The 20,504-nt window shown below is 38.8% G+C and overlaps 1 protein-coding gene across 1 annotated transcript; it reads right to left on the reverse strand.

Moving 5' to 3' along the window:
• Nucleotides 1-2,364: 2,364 nt before the first annotated feature.
• LOC131953765 (mucin-5AC-like) lies at nucleotides 2,365-16,865 on the reverse strand. The gene is made up of 8 exons (XM_059317123.1): nucleotides 16,592-16,865; nucleotides 15,971-16,192; nucleotides 11,131-11,305; nucleotides 9,457-9,643; nucleotides 7,411-7,695; nucleotides 4,361-4,458; nucleotides 3,641-3,755; nucleotides 2,365-2,937 (listed from the first exon to the last, which is right to left on the reverse strand). The coding sequence occupies exons 1-8, from the start codon at nucleotides 16,863-16,865 to the stop codon at nucleotides 2,365-2,367; spliced, it is 1,929 nt and encodes a 642-aa protein (XP_059173106.1).
• Between the last annotated feature and the right edge of the window lie 3,639 nt (nucleotides 16,866-20,504).

The raw sequence follows: 20,504 nt of genomic DNA on the forward strand, positions 1-20,504 counted from the left end.
GACGAGACACGTGCTGAAATAAATTAATTTCATTTTTTTAATTTCTCCTAAGTCTTGTTCTCAAGTTGGCAGTGATTTGTGTAGGGTAGGGGGGGGGGGGAGGAGGAGGGGTCTTGACCGATCAGCAAATACACATAGCGAGGATAAGGCAGGCATCTTAAAAAGAGGAAGTTGTTCTATCAAATCAATTTGTCAACTTCAGGACCGAAATCGACGAACCTGATTTGAGTTCACAAGAGTGATATTTACATTTGTTAAGAAACAGGAAGTTATTCAATGGAATCAGTATGTGACTTTTGAGACTGAAAAACTACCTCCCTTCAACACATTCACAAGATTGCTATTTACATTAGAAGGTTAATTTGAGTACTCAAAGTTCGGAAAAAATAAGTTGAACTAGATAGTTTCAGAGATCATATTTTATTTATGGCATCCATCGAAGACTTGCGTAGATGGGAGGCTTATCAGGGAATTACCAGTGTTTCTTTCAGACTTTTTTTTTGGGGGGGGGGGGGGGAACTTGATATTTTCGAGAGAAGAGGGGGTTGGGGGTGGGGTTGGGAGAGGACACAGGTAAAAGTATATTTTCTACATAAATTCCATTTCGTCCGAGGGGTGGTTGACTTTCTTCGCCCCCCCCCCCCCGAAAGATGCCGGGGAATTACTGTTTGACGTTTCCATTTGGGGGGGGGGGGGGCGGTCGACTCAAAAGATAAGTAAATATTGTACATATAATTGGAATGAAAATTAGATATTCTTGCGATGTCGTCGGAAATACACATATCTAATAAAAAGTGTAAAACAAATAGGTTCATTTGAAACGGGTTAAAATTTAGTTCAAGTATTTAACTTCAAAAGAGTCTGATAAACAGATGGTGCGACCTTTAAGAAAATCTCGCACAGACTAATAAAACTACTGAAGTCTGCCTATCAACAATGGAACTGCGCTGAATCACACACATCATACACATTCATTTTTTTATACAACTATAATTAACCAAACACATTTTACAATATTTAAAATAATAGTTTATTAGAATCTTTAAAAAAATTTTAAAAAAGAAGTTTTTGATTTTTTTTTTCAATAATTAGACACGTCAATAGAATGTGTGTAAAAAGTAAGAAGCAAAAGAAGAAAAAACTGTTTAATTGTTGCTAACATATTCCTGTGTAATTTTATCCATGCACAAACTAAGAGAGGGTTTTATAATATTATTAGCCCTTTGATAACGTCACTATTGATTTGTGCTGCCTACAGAAGCAGGCTCGCGCCGTTTCTTGTTTGTGCTAATAAAAAATCATGGAAATTAAAAATATAATTGTGTTTTTTCACTATTAGCTGAGAATGTTTATTGTATACGCTTTTGTCCAATTATATTAATTTTACAAACGTTCTGATGATATACATAAGAATAATAAGATAAGCATACATGACACATAACCATAGTCGTCTCTAGCTGCCAGATTTTTAATTGTTGTTTTTGTTTGTTTATTGTTGGTTCTTAGTTGTTGTTTTCTTTGGAAAGGGGGGGGGGGAAGAAGGGGATGTTACATTTTTAACATCTAGAAATGTGTGAAAGGGGTTTACCCTAGACCCCCCCCCCCCACCCATCAAATGATTATATGAATACATTATTTTATTAATTCTAGTATAAGACTTATGGTAATTGAACTTCGCAAAATAAAAATTAAAAAAAATGTCAACATACACTAATTAATAGACACGAGATGAAAATACAAAGTCAAAAATATTACACGTAACTAAATTCAAGTTGACACTTCATTTTCGCATATTATTTGCATGTTTTGTCTGACAATTAGACAATCGTTGTTTTGCTGAGGTGTATAGATTGCTATTTTACACGTCTGTTTTATTCCTTCATGATTTACGATCAATGAAGTGTTGAGTTTATGAACAAAAAATATTCCAGGCATCTCCTCGGAGGGGGGGGGGGGAAACAAGTCTACCGCCCCCCCCCCCCCCCGAGCGAAATGAAATTGATATAGAAAATATATACTTTTAACAGAGTACGCCACCCTACCCCCCCCCCCGAAGAGTCTCCCCCCCCCCCTTAAAAAATTTCAAGTCTCCCTCACTCCCCCCTCCCAGAAAAAAGTCTGGAAGAAACACCTGTTAATGAACACCACTGACGTAGACATTAATTAGACACTTCGTTCATCGTGGATTTAAATTTTAAAAATCTATTTTTTTTTCAATTAGCTATACCCACATATTGAATTAGACCTTCGTTAAAAACTGACCGTGGGTAGAAGTGGCACTTTATGCTTTAGGCTTCCATCTTTAGTTATTTTTTAACAACACATTGGTATGTTTCTTTTTCTTACTTTTTGTTTTGTTTTTGTTTACATCGTTTGAGGTCTTCTAAAAATGAGCTCCCACAGCCAGTACCCAGCATGCATGACGTCACCAGCCACCATGAGCACCAAGACCGTGGCGATGATGGATATGCCCAATGCCCCGATGCCCTGGGACGACGGCCTCTCGTCGTCCATGCTGATCAACTTCCGGACGGTCGACGACAGGGATTTGGTGTCCACGTACAGCGCCTCCCTGATGTCGTTGAGGACTTCGCTCAGTTCCTCCTTGGTGAGGTTCGTCAGCGTGCCCGTCGGCAGACACGGCAACGCCGGCGGAGGCGACGTCACTGATGACGTAGCAGATGTTGAGTTTGCTGACGCTCGCGTGTTCGATGACGTGACCGTCGGCGTGTTTGATGACGTTGTATACCCCGTGGTGGTTGATGTCTGGCTTGGTGACGCACTTGCCCCTGGTGACGTCACGTTAGCGATTGTGCTGGATGGCATCGCACTAGTTGTGTAGACCGTTGTAGTGGTGGTTGTCAGGAATACATAAGGCGTTGTGATCAGATCGTTGCCAGAGATAGGGAAACGCCCAAGGTCAATCAGGTTGTATTTCTGAAAGAAAAAAAACCCACAACTAAGAGTAGTTTTAGCTTTAGAATAACACGACTACAACGTTTAAGGTTAGAACGTTGTCCCCAGAGTTTCTTTCAGGCATCTCTTCGGGGGTCAGCTCAGTGTCCGCCCCCCCCCTAATCCCTCCTCCGGAAAATGCCCCCCCCCCCCCCCCCACGGGAGAAAAAAGTCTGGAAGAAACATTGGTTGTCCCTAATCGAATTGTTGCCATTACTGCCCTCTAAAGTTTATTTTTATTAATCCAGTTATTTATTTTATTTTTGAAATTCTTCACGTGTAAGAGGGGAGGAGGGGGGGGGGGCTTTCGCCATTTTCAAAACTTTCAAAATAGCCCTAGGTCTATACGTTTTTTATTTTATCCTTAGCGTTCAATTAAAAAAAAAAACTGCAATATTTTATCAATGTTACAGGATTTCAGTTACAAAATGCATCGGGACAACATAGTCGAGCGGTAGAGTTCGTGACTGCAAACTCACAAGTCTCGTGTTCGAATCCCGTGCTTGAGTCTGAAAAACGTTTCTAATGACCGATAGGTCCGAACAGGTAGATTTACGGCTCAAAATTCCAAACTGCGAAATATCAATTTGTGTCCCCTTATATTCTGTTTCTTTTTTTTTTTCTTTAAAAAATATTTTTTCTGTTTCTATTTATAGCTATGCCCAAGGTGCCCCTGGCGACTTACAAAATTCTGGACGCCGATGCCTGTACAGAAACTGGTTCGTATGTGCTCGCCGTATATGAACGCTCCAAACACAAAGGACCCGTTGCTCAGGATTTGGTGGAAACCGCTAGAGATGCTAAAAATATAAGGGAAACAACTCAATTAATATTAATAAAGGGAAATAACAAAAAATAATAATACTGCATTTAAATAAAATGAATAATTATGCGTTTTTTTAAATTTGTTTTTTATATTTATTAAAAATTCGCGTTAAAAATTATTACCAATATTTATGCTTTGAATAAAGATTTCATTTCAACAAACATTTTTACTCAGTGCAATGTTAAAGAAACACCAAATGTAGAAGTCATAGATGTATGGTGGCATTTGAATTTTATTGTGTTTAAACTTTCTTGAATAAACAGGTAGTTATTTATTGATTTATCTCACTGTAAGCCATTTATCAACATATTACTGATAACCATTATCTTAGTATTCCATTGAATTGTATTATCAATACTTATATTAGAGCTTCAAAATCGTCCAGGCATCTCTTCGGGAAGAAAATTTTGTCCGCCCCGCCCCCCACCCTCTAACTAAAATATCAAGTGACCCACCCCCCCCCCCCCCACGGAGAAAAAAAAGTCTGAAAGAAACACTGTTCATAATAAAATTACTAACAAATTCGTGCATGTGTGCCAATAATTAAAGCACCAAACATGAATTAAATTAACCCCATACCGTTTAGTCATGACCACAAAATCTTTGACAGGCTCCACGTACGAGATGTTGTCAGGCTGAAAGACGCCCCCATTCAGCAGTAAACTAGATCTCCTGTCCTGGGAGTTAAAAGATGAATCAATACATGACTGGAATTTATAGAGGATAAGTGGAGTTGAATAAATAGATGACTGGAATTTATAGAGGATAAGTGGAGTTGAATAAATAGATGACTGGAATTCATAGAGGATAAATGGAGTTGAATTCATACATGACTTGAATCAATACATGACTTGAATTCATAGAGGATAAATGGAGCTGAATCATTACATGACTGGAATACATTGAGGATAAATGGAGTTGAATTAATACATGACTTGAATTCATAGAGGATAAATGGAGTTGAATCAATACATGACTTGAATCAATACATGACTTGAATTCATAGAGGATAAATGGAGTTGAATCAATACATGACTTGAATCAATACATGACTTGAATTCATAGAGGATAAATGGAGTTGAATCAATACATGTCTTGAATTCATAGAGGATAAGTGGAGTTGAATTAATACATGACTTGAATTCATAGAGGATAAATGGAGTTGAATCAAAACATTACTTGAATCAATACATGACTTGAATCAATACATGACTTGAATCAATACATGACTTGAATCAATACATGACTTGAATTCATAGAGGATAAATGGAGTTGAATCAATACATGACTTGAATCAATACATGACTTGAATCAATACATGACTTGAATTCATAGAGGATAAATGGAGTTGAATCAATACATGTCTTGAATTCATAGAGGATTAATGCAGTTGAATTAATACATGACTGGAATTCATAGAGGATAAATGCAGTATGTCCAAAAAAATTTAATCTAGAGAAAAATGAGTTTATAAATCTTATTCCAATATCAAAATAGTGCAAAATATTATGTTTAAACGTTGAAATAACGACAAGCTTTTATGTACTAATGCACTAAAAAGTAGAAAGTAAATGAGTTTCTTTAATTAAACATATAGTAAAATATAATATAGACCAGTGGTTCCCAACCTTTTTCGAGTGGCGACCCCCTTTTATAAAAATTAAGTGACCCGCGACCCCCATAGAATTAAAAAGCCGAAATTAGTATGGAAATTAATAAGCACTAAAATAAGATTTTCTAGTAGACTTTCAATATGAACTACTCTTGATAACTGTTTTAATAGCATGAGTTAAATTGCATACTATTCACTAAACTTTCGTGGTTAAGTTTTTAATTTTTTTTTTTAAATTGTTAACGCCAACCTATGTCATTATAATTATCTTAATTTTGTTTTTAATCGAAGAATAGTGTGGAAAATATATTCTCGAAAAGTCAATCAATTTTACGTTTGGGTATGAATGGTGAATACTACACCAAAATTGTGTCTGCAGTTTTTCATCTTACTCGGAATCATTCTGCAAATCAAAGAATTCATCTTGTAATTCATCGGGAATGCTGGCAACATCAAGGGAAGAAGAGAATGGGTAATGCGTGAATGCAGATTCTTCTTTTTTCATCTCAGAGAAATAGCGATACAGTTCGTTTTCAAGAGATTCAAGATGCCCAGAAATCTCTTCTTTCAAAATTTTAATTATCTCACAATCAGATTCATCTACCACACTGCAGAGTTTCTCAAATTTACAATATTTCTAAGATTTGTTTTCTTTACCGATTTTGCAGCTTTGATAAAAATGCCCCGAGATTATCATGGAAAGTTATAATATTCGTTCATTTTCCCTGAAGCTTCAGGTTAAGCTTATCTTGATGTTCGAACATATCTGCTAGGTTTGATACTCTCTCTAACCACTCTATGTCGTTTTAAGTATACCAAAAAGCCTTGTTTCCTTTGCACTCCCAAGAACAATTTGATTTCAGATTTCAATTCGAAAACACAATTTACAACATTTCGTTTGACAGCCAGCGTACTGTAGTGTAGAAGAGCAGAACCTCGTGATCTATATTAATGTTTTTGCTCAGTTCTTTGAAGGCTCCAGATTTTATATAATTTACGACTTATACTAGCAATGGACTCTTGATGTCGATTGGTTAAGGCAGCGGTTAGGGAGCTAAATCTTGTCTGTTTTCTGAAATTTGAGCTAAACATGATGGCGCACCATCCGTACAAACCCCCACAGCCGTTCTAACCCAATTTAATCATCCAGTTTCAAAAAAGATATTTCTTTTCTCCATGCTATCTTCACAAAAGAGCAACTCTTTTATCTATGCTATCATCCGCATGAATATAGACACAGACCAGCAACTGCGAACACGAATTCACGTCTGTTGATTTATCATCTTGAAAAGCAAACAATGGTGAAAGCTTAATTTCAATAAAAATGTGTTATTTAACATTTACGTACATGCAGCGTTTGATGAGATTTTCTCCTATTGTTTTTTTTTTTTTTTTTGATTGGCATTTTCTATCGCGACTTCATTTGATGCTTGCACTAATGCTGGTGAAAACTTCCTGTTCGATCAAGTCTCTGGCGTTTGCAACTAGCTTCTTATCGACGAAAGAACTCCATATATTTTTTGGTGTATTCCGAATGACTCGTCTCAAATGACGTTTTAGTTTTGAAGATTTCATAGATTCGTGACTGAGAACAACTTTGTACAGTGCGCTTTGTTTCTTCTCTATTACATTTCCAGTGATGTTAATGAAGCCGAATTTCAAAAATTCTTCTAAATATTTATGTTTTGTTTCAAATTACTAAGGTTTAGTATACCAGTTGGCGACCCCCGAGAAAGACCTTCGCGACCCCCAGGGGGGTCGCGACCCCCAGGTTGGGAACCCGTGATATAGACAGACCGACGACAGACAAAGGAAGTGAGTTAAATAAAAGCTTGTTAAAATATTTGCATTCTAGTTTTCTAAAATTTTAAGTAAATGATCTTTAAGCTGGTATTGAAAACATTAGTATAAGTGTACATTGATTTCTTCTATATATTTTGCAATTTTTCGTCCTGGTGTCACACTTAAATAGTGTCCACCCCAGGCTCGGCCTCGCGACGCCTCTGCCTCTACTTACATCTGCCATGATGACTACTACATAGAGGGCGACACTCTCGTTGACGTTGGTCGACAGTTCCGTCATATTTCTAGGCACGGCCCAGGCGTAGCTTGACCGCCACAGGTTCATAGACACCACGGGCGCCATGCAATCCACGCGCCCCACGGCGCCCGTCTCGTTACGGCGTAAATACTGTATCCCGGATACTGGCCCGTCGGCGGTGACGTCAGTGTTGTTCCGCGCTCGAAAATGGAGAGCATCCCCAGCCAAGGGGAGGTAATAGGTCAGATTGTCTCGCCATACCTAAAACAAAATAAACAGAGTTACTGCCCTTTTATTCAAAATTAACGAAATTGACAACGAAAATTAGCCCACTTCTGATTGCTCTAGAGATCTGAAATTCGGCATGCAGGCTATTTTCGCCTAACAATTTCAGATGCAATCATAAAAACTAGCAATTAGAGACCTAAATTAGCTTTTTTTGTCATCAAATGTATGAACAGTCATCACAAAAACCTGCACAGCTCGAGGAAGCACAAAATCTACGAGCAGTCATTGGTAGATCCCCTAGGGTCGGAAGAAAAATTTATTTTCTACTTTTTAGTCCACAAGAAAAACGTGGTTTTTTAAAAAGTTTTTTTTTAAGTATTTTATTTTCGAAACTGAATTGTATGTACACAAAGACGTCCAAAAAAAATGTTATAATCAGCTTAATTTTTTTCACTGTAAATTTTCTGGATATAAGAAAGCTGTGACATGAGAGAATATGGCATGTTACTCTATGAGACTGAAATTAAGGAAGACATATTATTAATTTGAGGATCTCTAAGTTTAAATAAAAAACAACTTCTAATGTTAAAAACTACGGATTTTTAAAAGTACGCATAAGTAAAAATTTGCAAAACGATAAACCAACTTCACACACACATGACTACCCACAAGCTGTCTCCTTCTTCTTCTGCTTTCTAAATTGTTTATGGTGGGGGATTTAAACACCAAGCTATGTCTATATTTTAAGAAATATTGCATAAAGTAACTGTTTGGTAAATATATTAAATTTAAAATAAGATATCAATTTAAAAAAAAATAACGTCTTCTAATGAAAACACATTAGAAGGGGAAATAACTCCCAGAAGTATTTTCGAAAAAAACTGTATGGTACAAAAAGATGGTTGTATCCCCTTATTAAGGCATAAGCGTAGGCCGTTTTCTTTCTTGGCTTACTTATAGAATAAGCCCCTTTATTAAATAGAGTTATGAAAGCAGTATTTTAAAATAATTTTATGCTTTAATTAAAAAACGAAACCAAGCTCACGTGTATAAAATTTTGTGCCTGACCAGTGGCTACCCGGAAATCACTGGCAACGTTGCGTGACGTCACAGGGGACCAAATCTTCCAAAGCCTCGTCTCGTTAAAAACAGGTAACAGTTGCTCAAACGACACAGCTCCACCTACCTGTATAGTTAGTTTAGAAGACGGGTGATGAAAATAATATTAAGTTCTCGAGTTCGAATCCGGGTTCAAGTCAGTAGAGCTCAACTCTGATAGGTACCTAACTCACGTTAGGGAAGGTAACGGCGGGTGGGCATCAGTGTTTCTTCCAGACTTTTTTCTCCGGGGAGGCACTTGAAATCTTCGGGGGGGCGGTAAACTTTCTTCGGGGGGGCGGACACTGTTAAAAGTATATATTTTCTATATAAATTATATAAATTTCATTTCGTTCGGGGGGGGCGGTAAAAATTTTTCGGGGGGGCTTCGCCCCCCCGAAGAGATGCCTGGAAGAAACTCTGGTGGGCATAGTGCTGACCAAACTATCTGTTCACATGCCGAGGTCACAGAAACCCCATAGACTGTCAGGTTTGAAAGGGAAACTGTATTCTAAAAAATATCTTCTGTCAACACATCCAAGACCAATAAGAACAAAGCAGATTTGATCTAGGGGCATATCTCGATCAAGTATCACCTGGTGCGGTTAGTGCCCCTGCCCCAGTTTCCTTTTTTTTTTCAATTCAACAATTCAGACTAAATAATGTAAAATTAACAGTTCAACAAAGGTCACTGACCTCCCTTGCCCCCACAAACACTGCCACCGGTAGAGAGGCTGTGACCGTTGACCCCGTCAGGTCACCCTCGCTTTCGATGAAGTAGACGTCGGTGGTGTTGAGCACCATGTCTAGCACTTCCGGTGCCACGACCCGCACCTGGTTCATGGTAAACGAGATGGGGGCGCTGGTGTTGTAGAGGGAAAACCTGTGGGGACGGGAGGGAGGATAGTAAATGTAACAGCCGGGAGCAATGGATAAACAAATCTAGGACAAGATGGTGACACAAGACGGGAGGGAGGATAGTAAATGTAACAGCCTGGGAGCAATTACAAACAGATATATGACAAGATGGTGACACACGACCATGTACACGATGGTGACACAAGACCAGGGACACAATGGTTACACACGGCCAGGTACAACGTGAATGGTGACACACGAGCAGGAAATAATGGTGACACAAAACCAGCAGCATAATGTTGACACAAGTCTAAGACACAGTTTTGACACAAGGCCATGGGCACAATAGTGGCACAGTACCAGGGACGCAATGTTGACACAGTTATATAGTGACACATGACACGTGACGAGGGACACAATGGTGACACAAGACCAGGGACACAATGGACACAAGACGAGGGGCACAATGGACACAAGACGAGGGACACAATGGACACAAGACGAGGGACACAATGGTGACACAATAACAAGGACACAATGGTGACACAATAACAGGGACACAATGGTGACACAATAACAGGGGCACAATGGTGACACAATAACAGGGGCACAATGGTGACACAATAACAGGGACACAATGGTGACACAATAACAGGGACACAATGGTGACACAATAACAGGGGCACAATGGTGACACAATAACAGGGACACAATGGTGACACAATAAAAAGGACACAATGGTGACACAATAACAGGGGCACAATGGTGACACAATAACAGGGGCACAATGGTGACACAATAACAGGGACACAATGGTGACACAATAACAGGGACACAATGGTGACACAATAACAGGGGCACAATGGTGACACAATAACAGGGACACAATGGTGACACAATAAAAAGGACACAATGGTGACACAATAACAGGGGCACAATGGTGACACAATAACAGGGACACAATGGTGACACAATAACAGGGACACAATGGTGACACAATAACAGGGACACAATGGTGACACAATAACAGGGACACAATGGTGACACAATAACAGGGACACAATGGTGACACAATAATAGGGACACAATGGTGACACAATAACAGGGACACAATGGGGACACAATAACAGGGACACAATTGTGTCATAAGATCATGGACACGATGGTGAAGTAACTCCAATGATACCATCTTGACACTAGGTCAGGGACACAATGGTGACATAAGACCAGGGTCACAATGGTTAAACAACACCATGGGCAAAATAGTATAAAAGTAAAACAAGACAAGGGACACAATAAAGACACAAGAACAATGATACAAAAGTACTACAAAATCAGAGACACAATGGACACACTAGACAAGGGACACAATAAAGACACAAGAACAATGATACAAAAGTTCTACAAAATCAAAGACACAATGGACACACTAGACAAGGGACACAATAAAGACGCCATACCAAAAGACACCAGGGACTCCCACACATCAAACCACACAACAACACATCTCACCTGACAGTCACCGTGTTATTGTCACCACTGGACACTATCATCAAACGGACAGTCCTGATGACGTCAGGGCTGTTGACCACGGTGGATGGCGTCACGACCACGTAGCTGGTGCTCAGCATGACCTGAGGGTACAGACACGTCACCCCCAGGGACTGGACCCTGACCACATCCACGCCTGTAACAGACGTCAGACTGTTCCGTTATGAGGTACCGCAAAGAAGTTTTACATATGAATGTTATTAAAACATTGAAAAGCTTAACATAGCTTTTAACACATTCGAACCACAAAGGCCAATGCTAGTCTTGTGTGTTTAAATATAGAACTCAGTAAGTCATTACGATGTGACTTTGTCATCAACAACGTATTTCATTGCAGTTATAAAAACACGGCGCAATAATAATAATAATAATAATAATAATATAATAATAATAATAAATTATTATTATTATTATTTTTAATACAAAAATAATGTATCAAATATTGCTTTATAATTTATTTACAGCGTCAGTTTGTCTAGCCATGTTCGCTCAAGTATTATTTTTCATCATCGGCTTGTGATGACTGATACAGATTTACAGTAGGAATACTTTTTTCTTACGTCTACTTTCATTCATTTAAGATGGTATACGTATGCATATACCAAACGTAAATTTCAATTTTATTACTAAACCTGAAGATGCTAATTTATATCTATCTAGATCTCTATAAAAAAGCAATGTTTGTCTGTCTGTCTGTGTGTCCGTCTGTCTGTCTGTCTTTTATGCATTACTACACCTCTCATCACATCGTCGTGAAACTTTGGGAAGTTTCTGTGAATATTTCTGGAGAGGTTTCTGCGAAAAAAAATTCAAATTCACAGGGGTGGCGCCCCTGCAGGGCGCAATTATTTTTCTCTATGTGCGGTATATAAAAATGAAAGTCGATTTTGGTTTGACACAGTTCATCCGCTAGTCATGAAACTTTGGTGAGTTGATAAGAACACTCTAGGGAAGTGTTCTGTAAAAAAAACATTTTTAATTTCGCAAGGGCGGCGCCAAGGGAGGGTGCGATTTTTCTCAATATACGGTATATAAAAATAATAAAAGTGAATTGCGGTGACACCGTTCACGCGATCGCCATCAAACTTTGGGAAGATGTTGAGGACACTCTCCTGTGGAGATTTCTGCGCAAAAAACATTTTCAAATTTCCAGGGGTGGCTCCACAGGGAGGGTTCGATTTTTCTCTATTTACGGTGTATAACAAATACAAGTCAGATGCGGTTCGACACCTTTCATCCGTGTGCCATGAAACTTTGGGTAATTGATGAGAATACTCCCGAGAAGGTTTCTGTGAACGAAATAATGAAAATATGATATGGGTGGCGCCTGCGAGGGTGCGATTTTCGTCAATACACAATTTGGCGCCCAGAGTTCCAGAGCGGCGACGTTAGCACGTGGCATTCGCTAATCGTGCGCCCTGAATAGCGGGTAAGGAGTAATACTATACTCAGCGTTAAAACGTCAAGAGGCGCAACCGTCGGCGCCCCGTAGATTGCACGACTCGAAGCGCCTCGGGCTCTCCTTTGAACACTATGGCGCCTACGTTCATTAAAAAAAGGATATACACTAAAGACACGACAGACAACAATAATCATTGACTATATCGAACTAGGCGCGTCCCCCGGCGCCCCTGCAGGGTTCAATTTGGCGCCCTGGGCTTTCCCGTGAGCGCAATGGCACCTACGTTCGTTCAAAACAGTGCGGTAGACAATGGATAAGATGGGCCGTAACTGTCACTCACTAAATTGAATCAGGCGTGTCTGTCGGCGCCCTGGTAGGGTGCGATTTGGCTGCAAACAAAAAAGGCTCACATGGGGCGCTGAGGGCCATGTAATACGTTTTATTTTAATAATCAGAAAAATTAACCAAGGTTAGATTATTAACTGGGTTGTTTCCTTCTGTAGGTAAAAAAATCTAAATAGTTTAGTCACTTTTAGAATGATACAATTAGCCTCTATTTTTAGACAATCCAATCAGAAATTGAGATCGAGCATCTAATAATAGACCATTGGCAACGCTAACATATTGCATCAGTCACACTGAAGTTTAAAACGCGTCAAATAATTTTTTACGTGTTAAAGTAAAAACCCTGTTCATTTGTGTCACTTTAGCGAATGACGCAATCTTCATCATTGTTAACATGATGTTATTTGGCACGATGGCGCCTGTTAGTTTTAAGGAGCCAGGGGCCGTACGAGGTAGTGTTATCGGGTGTGGGGGGGGGGGGGCTACTGAGAGCACCCCTCTACCCCCCTGACACATGGGCGGTCACCGAAGTGTGTTCTACCTCGTTATTTCGGTGAGTGATTAATGTACACTGAAGGTTTTCATGCGGTAGCGTAGGTAAACCCGTGTCCCGGTATTTATGATCCAAGCGCAGGCATTGTTTTCATTTAAATAACACACTTTTAGAAAACAAGGTCACGCGTCTAAGAATATAGGATTCGTAACGCATGGATGAAACCCTTCTTATATATTTCGTCGGACTTTTTTCTATTCCCGCGGCAACGCGCGGGGACGGGTACGCTAGTGTGTAATAAAATGTTGATTAAATGTTCTATTTTAAAAATAGTCAAAGCTTTATTGCAGGGTTTATTTTTTTTTTCACACAAATTACATTTTATTTTGGTCACTGAGCGTATTAACTATCAAATATAAGTTCGGGGGCCAGAGTTTCTTCCGAGCATCTCTTCGGGGGGCGGAACTCCCCCCCCCCCCAACGGAACTGTATATATATATATATATATATATATATATATATATATATATATATATATATATATATATATATATATATATATATATATATATATATATATATATACACATTTCAAGCTTCCCCACCGAAGAAAAAAGTCTGAAAGAAACACTGTCGCGGGCCGACAACACGCTTGAGGTCCAAGTTTGTTCTCAAATTGTTCTTCACGTAGGCCTACTTCATTCTTGTTAAAGTTTGTATGTTGTCCTAAAATTTGGAAAGTATTTTGATGCAAAAGTTTTAATATTGGGAACGTCTTCCTTGGGTAAATAGTGATAAATCCGCCCGCTTTTCATTGAACTTGTCTTTAAGGAGGTCAGTTGCTGGGCAACTGGCCACATTTACTTCAATGCTACATTTTCAGTTTCTTTTGAATTTTTTCTTAGCCACCTCCAACAAACATTTTTCTTTTCTTTCGACAAAAAGATCTTCGCGGGCCGGATGAGAAGACCTCGCGGGCCGCATCCGGCCCGCGGGCCGTAGTTTGGAGACCCCTGTTCTAGATGAAAGCTAAAAAGGACCAAAAATTGAAAAAGTATGTAAAAGGCTTATATATAAAAATGTAAATAATTTCCTTTATTTATTGACTATTGTGTTATTTGGAAAAAGGTATTATATATAATCTTGATGTGAACTACTGTTCATTTTTATAGTTCACTCAGACTGACACTTTTTAAAAAATTACCAGTGTAATTGTTTTTTTCACCTGTAATCCCAACACTGTCAGACAATAAACGTGATAACTTTTTTACACTGACAAAACCTGTTGCTATGTTTTTCTTCTACTCTTGTATTAAATAGTTATGTGTTTGATAAATTTTGGCTTCTGATTGCCCTCCAACTTTAGGGTTTATAATTTCGCAATTAACATTCTAAACAAAATACAGTGCTGACCGTCATCATATTGTTTTAAACTAATTTATTTGATTTGTAAAGTTACAAAAGTAACTGTTCAGCTTTTATAAATTTCACCAATTTTTATAGTTAAAAAAAAACTATTTTGTTAATTTGAAAATAATTCAAAAACCAATTTTTATTTAAACTGTATAAAATATGTTTACAAGCTAAATAATGAATGTTGATTTTTCTAAATGGTTTTTAAGTAAAGGTTCACTAGCTACAACTTAAAGTAAAACATTATTTCCCCTTAATGTTAGTTTTTACATTATTTACCGGCCTCATTACCTTCATTCCTTGGCACGGATAAATCATTACAGATCGAATTCACGCGTTTAACAATCTCAAATACTCCAATATTCATTTCAAATAGAAGTGGTTGGAATTTCGACAATCAACGTTTAACACACATTTCATTATTGTTTAATTTACTATTACCTTATATTTACTTTTACTTTATGTTAACTATTACTTTACATTATGATCACATGTTTACTATTACATAAAATATTTACTTTTACATTTAATCTATTTTATATTAATTATTACACGATATTTACCAATACATTATATTTACAAAACGTTATATTTAAAGTTATATTAACTTTTACGTTACATTAACATTACATTTTTAATATAACATTATAATAGTTACTGTGGGGTCGTCCATAAATGACGTCACACTCGTAGGGGGGAGGGGGGGTCCCTAATTTTGTGACGGTGTGTGATGAGGGGGAGGGGGGGGGGGTTCTGATGGTGCGACGTCACACTTTTGCATTTTTGCAAGGTTAGAAAACGAATTTTAGGCGTTATTTCGCGTTTTAGAAAACAGTTTTAATAAATTGTAATAGGAATTGATTAAAATACTCTATTTTGACAAAGTTCAGACAAGATTTTGAAAAAAAATATCGATGTTTAAAAAAAATTCAACTGAGGCTGAGGTGTGACGTCATTTTAGGGGTAAGGGTCTGGCTTTTTGTGATGATGTGTGACGGAGGGGAGGGGGGGGGGGGTAAAAATCGTTAAAAAAAAGCGTGACGTCATTTATGGATGACCCCTGTTACATTTCATTTATACATTATGATTTTTTACTATTAAATTATAATTACTATTACATTTAACCCATAAAACCGTGTAATACTTACTTTCAACAAAAGTAATTTTCGTGTACAAAAATACATGGACGAAAACTGATGACGAAACGGATATTCCTTTTCTGGATTTGCCGGAGAACTCGTGGACAAGTCCTAAGGGTACGGAGAAGGTGAGTTCCTGACTTGGCGCCAACATGAAAAGCTGCTCTGGGAATACTGGAGACTTGACGAGGATGGTGGCGTTCCGTTCTGGTGTGGTGATGGTGATGTAGGCTGACAGTGTGGAGTTAGGGTGGTAGCGGGTGTCGTCGGTAGTGTGAGGGATGGCGAGGTAGTAGAGGAAGAGGAGGCCGTTAGAGTATGCGGTGGTTTTGGGCGTTGTGGGTGATGGTGTGGTGGTTGTGGTTTGGTTGGTGGGGGTGTTGGTGGTTGTGGTTTGGTTGGCGGGGGTGTTGGTGGTTGTGGTTTGGTTGGTGGGAGTGTTGGTGGTTGTGGTTTGGTTGGCGGGGGTGTTGGTGGTTGTGGTTTGGTTGGTGGGAGTGTTGGTGGTTGTGGTTTGGTTGGTGGGAGTGTTGGTGGTTGTGGTTTGAGCGGTTGCGGTTCCGTTTGGGGGGGATGATGCGTTGCTAGGAGATGAGGTATTGGTTCCGGAAGTTGAAGGTGAAGAGATACTAGATGTTGATGTGTTGGTGTTGGTGCTGGGTTTGGGTTGTGTGGCTGTTGTGGCTGTTGGTGGGCTTGTGGTGCTGAATGGTGGTGAGGTTGTTGTGCTGTTTTGTAAGGAGGTTGATTGAAGTAACCAGTAATTAGAAGGTGGGCTTGTTTGAGCATTGGCAGTTGATGTATTCAATGGAGAGGTAGTTGTGGTAACAGTTGGTGGGCTTGTTGGTGGGCTTGATGGTGGGCTTTGAGAAGTTGAAGCTGTGATTGGAAGAAGCCCCGACATTACAGGTTTTGTCGTCGTAGTAGTTGCCGCTGTGGTGGATGGGGTTGTTGTAGTCGGATCAACCGCAGTGGATGGAGTGGATGTGTTTGATGAAGCGCTGCCGGCTATTTCAGCAGATTTGGTCGGTGTGGTGGACGTTGGTGTGGAACTAGCAGGAAATAGATCCGCACCGCTGTTGGTGCCAGGTGCGGTACCAGCATACCCACTGCTCTGGTTTACAGACGTGGTACTCTGTGACGCCTTTGTTGTTGTGTCCCCGACTACGCTACCAGCTGCGCCACTGCCCGTCACGATCCCGGGGGTCTCGCTGGGGGTGCTCGACGGGGCAGGGGTCACGACCGAGGACGTCGCGGGGGTGAGGTCTGTTGCTGTGGAGGGTTGGGTGAGTGGTTGAGTTGTCGGGAAAGCCCAGGTGAAATCGGGAAAACTTGTGCTATATATAGGCTTCCAAAGCGTGGAGTAGGATATATTAGCTGAAGTTTAAAAAAAAATAAGAAATCGAAACAAAATTGCAAATTAAAGTCTGCTTGCAGTAAGATAAAAAAAAGGTTTAAAAAAAAAATTGAATAAATTAAAAATAATATTAAATAATTACACAAATTACATAGTTCAATGGGAAAAGAAAGAAAAAAATATATTTAGGCTATACGGTGATTACTTGTGTAATAGATATATAAGATGTGTAATGTGCAATACATAAAAAGCTAAGAAGTGTTAGAAAATATAGGTAATTTTGATACAACTAAGTTCATAAGCTAATGATTAAATAGATAATTTTAAAAGCTATATAAGAGATATACTATTTATAATTATAGTTGAAGAGGACTAATTACTAAAAAATTAAAACAAAAATTATATAGGGCTAATTAAAAAGAAAAAAAAAACAATTCATGCAAACAGTGGAAGTGCGGTGCCTTGAAAATGATGTGAACATTTTTCTACTTAAGTATAAGAAAGGTATCTATAGTATCTTCACTTATCTCTGTGGAATTAACCTAAAACATACTCAGATTTTAAAATCTGCTTTATTGTTCTGAAATTATTTAAAATTATTATTTTCGTTTTTAATACTTGCATGTAGAAGAAATCTTTTGACAGAAAAAATGATTTTTTTCATCGTTAAAATTTTTAGATTAATCAGTTTTATTTGATTATCATTAAACAAACATTCTATTCTGTTTCATAAATTTAAGTTATATATGAAATAATAACTGTACGATTTAAACCATAAATAAACCTTTTCTTTTTACGATAAACAAGAAAAAAAACCCTACTATATTGCTATAGCTTACTTTAAATTAAGTGTTATAAATCAAACATTAGCTCGAGTTCTTAAAGTTTCTCTGCAAGTGTCGACAATAAATGACGTCGCACTCCCGAGAGAAGGGGAGAGGGTATGGACGGTATTAAAGGCTAGGTGTGATATGGAGGAGAGGGTGACGTCACATTCGTCACACTCTTAATTTAATTTGAGAGTTGACTTAATTAAATGTGGAAACTAGGGTTTCTTTCCGACATTTTTCTCCGGTGGGATGCGGCAGTTAAAACCCCTCGAAGAGGGCATTCATTAAATTATATATTTTCTGTATAATTTTTTTTTCGTCCGGATGCAGTGGGCGTGCTAAGGGTGGTAGGGGAGGGGGTGGCGAGATGCCCGAAAGAAACCCTGGTCGAAACCGATAAGTTGAAGCTGACTCACTGAAGAACAACCCAGCACTGGAGTCGACCATCAAGGTAAATATGGACAGCACTGGAAAGATGAAAGAAAACAGTTTATTGCTGTCAGCAAATACAATAATAACAATGGCGTCACTAGGGGGTGGGGGTGCGGTCCACACCGGGTAACACTATTTAAGGGGAGGGGTGACACCATGACAAAAAAAATTAATAAAATTGACTGTCTAAACAATGTTTTATATAGTTAAAATAAGTGAATAGTAGAGGGAGAGAGATGGCACCTAACCTAAAATTTAAAATTATTGGAAAGAGGGAGAGGGGTGGGGGTGACACCCTCGGTTACCGCACCGGGTGACACCCAACCTAGTGACGCCACTGAGTAACACACAATTAAACTTCGTTAGAACAAGAAAAGGATTTGAAAGATGAAAACGAACATATGACAATAACGCGGCACTGGTTTCGCTAAGTTCCAAGGAGCTCATTTACGTTGTCGAGAGGTAGAACGAACGATAGCTAACACAAATGTGTCGGGTTCTTTTTCAGGTTTGGATTCTCTTAGACGTCCTTTGAATTCACCCAGCACTAACGTGTACTTGGCATAGTTTGAGGGCTGATTACGGAAGGTTAACCCGATTGCCAGTTAATGTTTAACCCCGTGTACTTTATAATAAAGTGTAACAGATGAGCTCTACTTCATCTGCCTTGTTCCTAAAACGTATTGTCTACTATAGTATAAGGAATAATGAATTAATGTGATGCGCACGTTGCTCATTAAAATAATACTCGCTTCTCTTTATAATAACATTCGTAGCTCTTTATTACACTCGATGCCCGCAATAACACGTGTTGCGCTTTATAGTAAACTATTTGACTTTTAAAACAGCGAATACCTTTTATAGTAATACATACTGCGCCCTTTATAAAACGAACTGCCCTTGATTATAACACTCATTAGCCTTGATAATCAGTGCTTCTTCCAGACTTTTTTCTACGGGGAGGGGGGGGGAACTACTTTTTTCGGGGGGGGGGGGGGGGCGGACACGGGTGAAAGTATGTTTTCAATATAAATTTCGCTGGGGGGGGGGGGGGGGCGATAGACTTTCTTCGGGCGGGTGGGGGGAAGGTCTCGCACGCCCCCACCCCCGTCCCCGAAGAGATACCTGGAAGAAACACTCTTGATAATATATTACACTCGTTGCCTTTTATAAATGTGCCAAAAACAAGAAACGAAACTAATAATTCTTTCTATAGATATGCATATAATAAAGATGTTGATCGAGCAAGAATTCTTTTCAATACGTGCAATAAGAAAAAAAATAAAACATTTTAGGTCAAAAAACCAACAACAAACAAACTTATCGTAGGTTGAAATAACAAAACAAAAAAACTTATAGGTCTATTATACGCCTGCCAAGCATCCCCCCCCCCCCACTCCACCCCATTCCCGATAGCTAAACAGTTTAAGACAGAAAATAAATTAATTTGATATTTTCTACCGTGTACACAGAAAAACTTAATCCTCATTGTGTTTCGATGTCTAAATCCGCCGAAGAACAAAATTCACGGAAAACCAAAATCCCGTGAAGAAACGTCTTCGAATCGCCCCCAGCACTAAAACACCACAAAGCTTGAAACAGAACCTCCCAGCGTCTCCGTAGTTCCGTGTTTCATCGCTACCAGCCAGCGTGGAGAGCACTGACGCTATGGTTGCTAAGGCTTTTTCTATCCACTTCCGATCTAAGGGAGAGAACTTCAAAACACTGCGTTTTATCAGGGTTTTTTAGTTGTAGAACACAAGTGAACACGTTTTTTTTTTTTTTATTGTTTTTTTCAAAGTCACGCATTTATAAATAGACGCGGCACTTTTAATTTATAAAAAAATAAGCCCTGCTTTTAAAATTAAAAATGTATTTTTTTCCCTAGTATATAAATTATAATAACGTACAAGCTTTTCGACAC

The sequence above is a fragment of the Physella acuta genome, unplaced genomic scaffold (genome assembly GCF_028476545.2).
Source record: "Physella acuta isolate Inbredline_101_S28 unplaced genomic scaffold, ASM2847654v3 ptg000950l, whole genome shotgun sequence".
In the NCBI taxonomy this organism is placed as follows: Eukaryota; Metazoa; Mollusca; class Gastropoda; family Physidae; genus Physella; species Physella acuta.

Bases quoted from the DNA above. Each gene is read 5' to 3' on its own strand.
- LOC131953765 (XM_059317123.1), bottom strand. From the start codon at position 16,865: ATGTCGGGGCTTCTTCCAATCACAGCTTCAACTTCTCAAAGCCCACCA. The intron at 7,696-9,456 runs GTCAGTGACCTT...ATTTTGTTTTAG, and splicing joins TGTTTGTGGGGGCAAGGGAG to GTATGGCGAGACAATCTGAC. The intron at 4,459-7,410 runs GTAAGTAGAGGC...TTTAACTCCCAG, and splicing joins TAGTAGTCATCATGGCAGAT to GACAGGAGATCTAGTTTACT.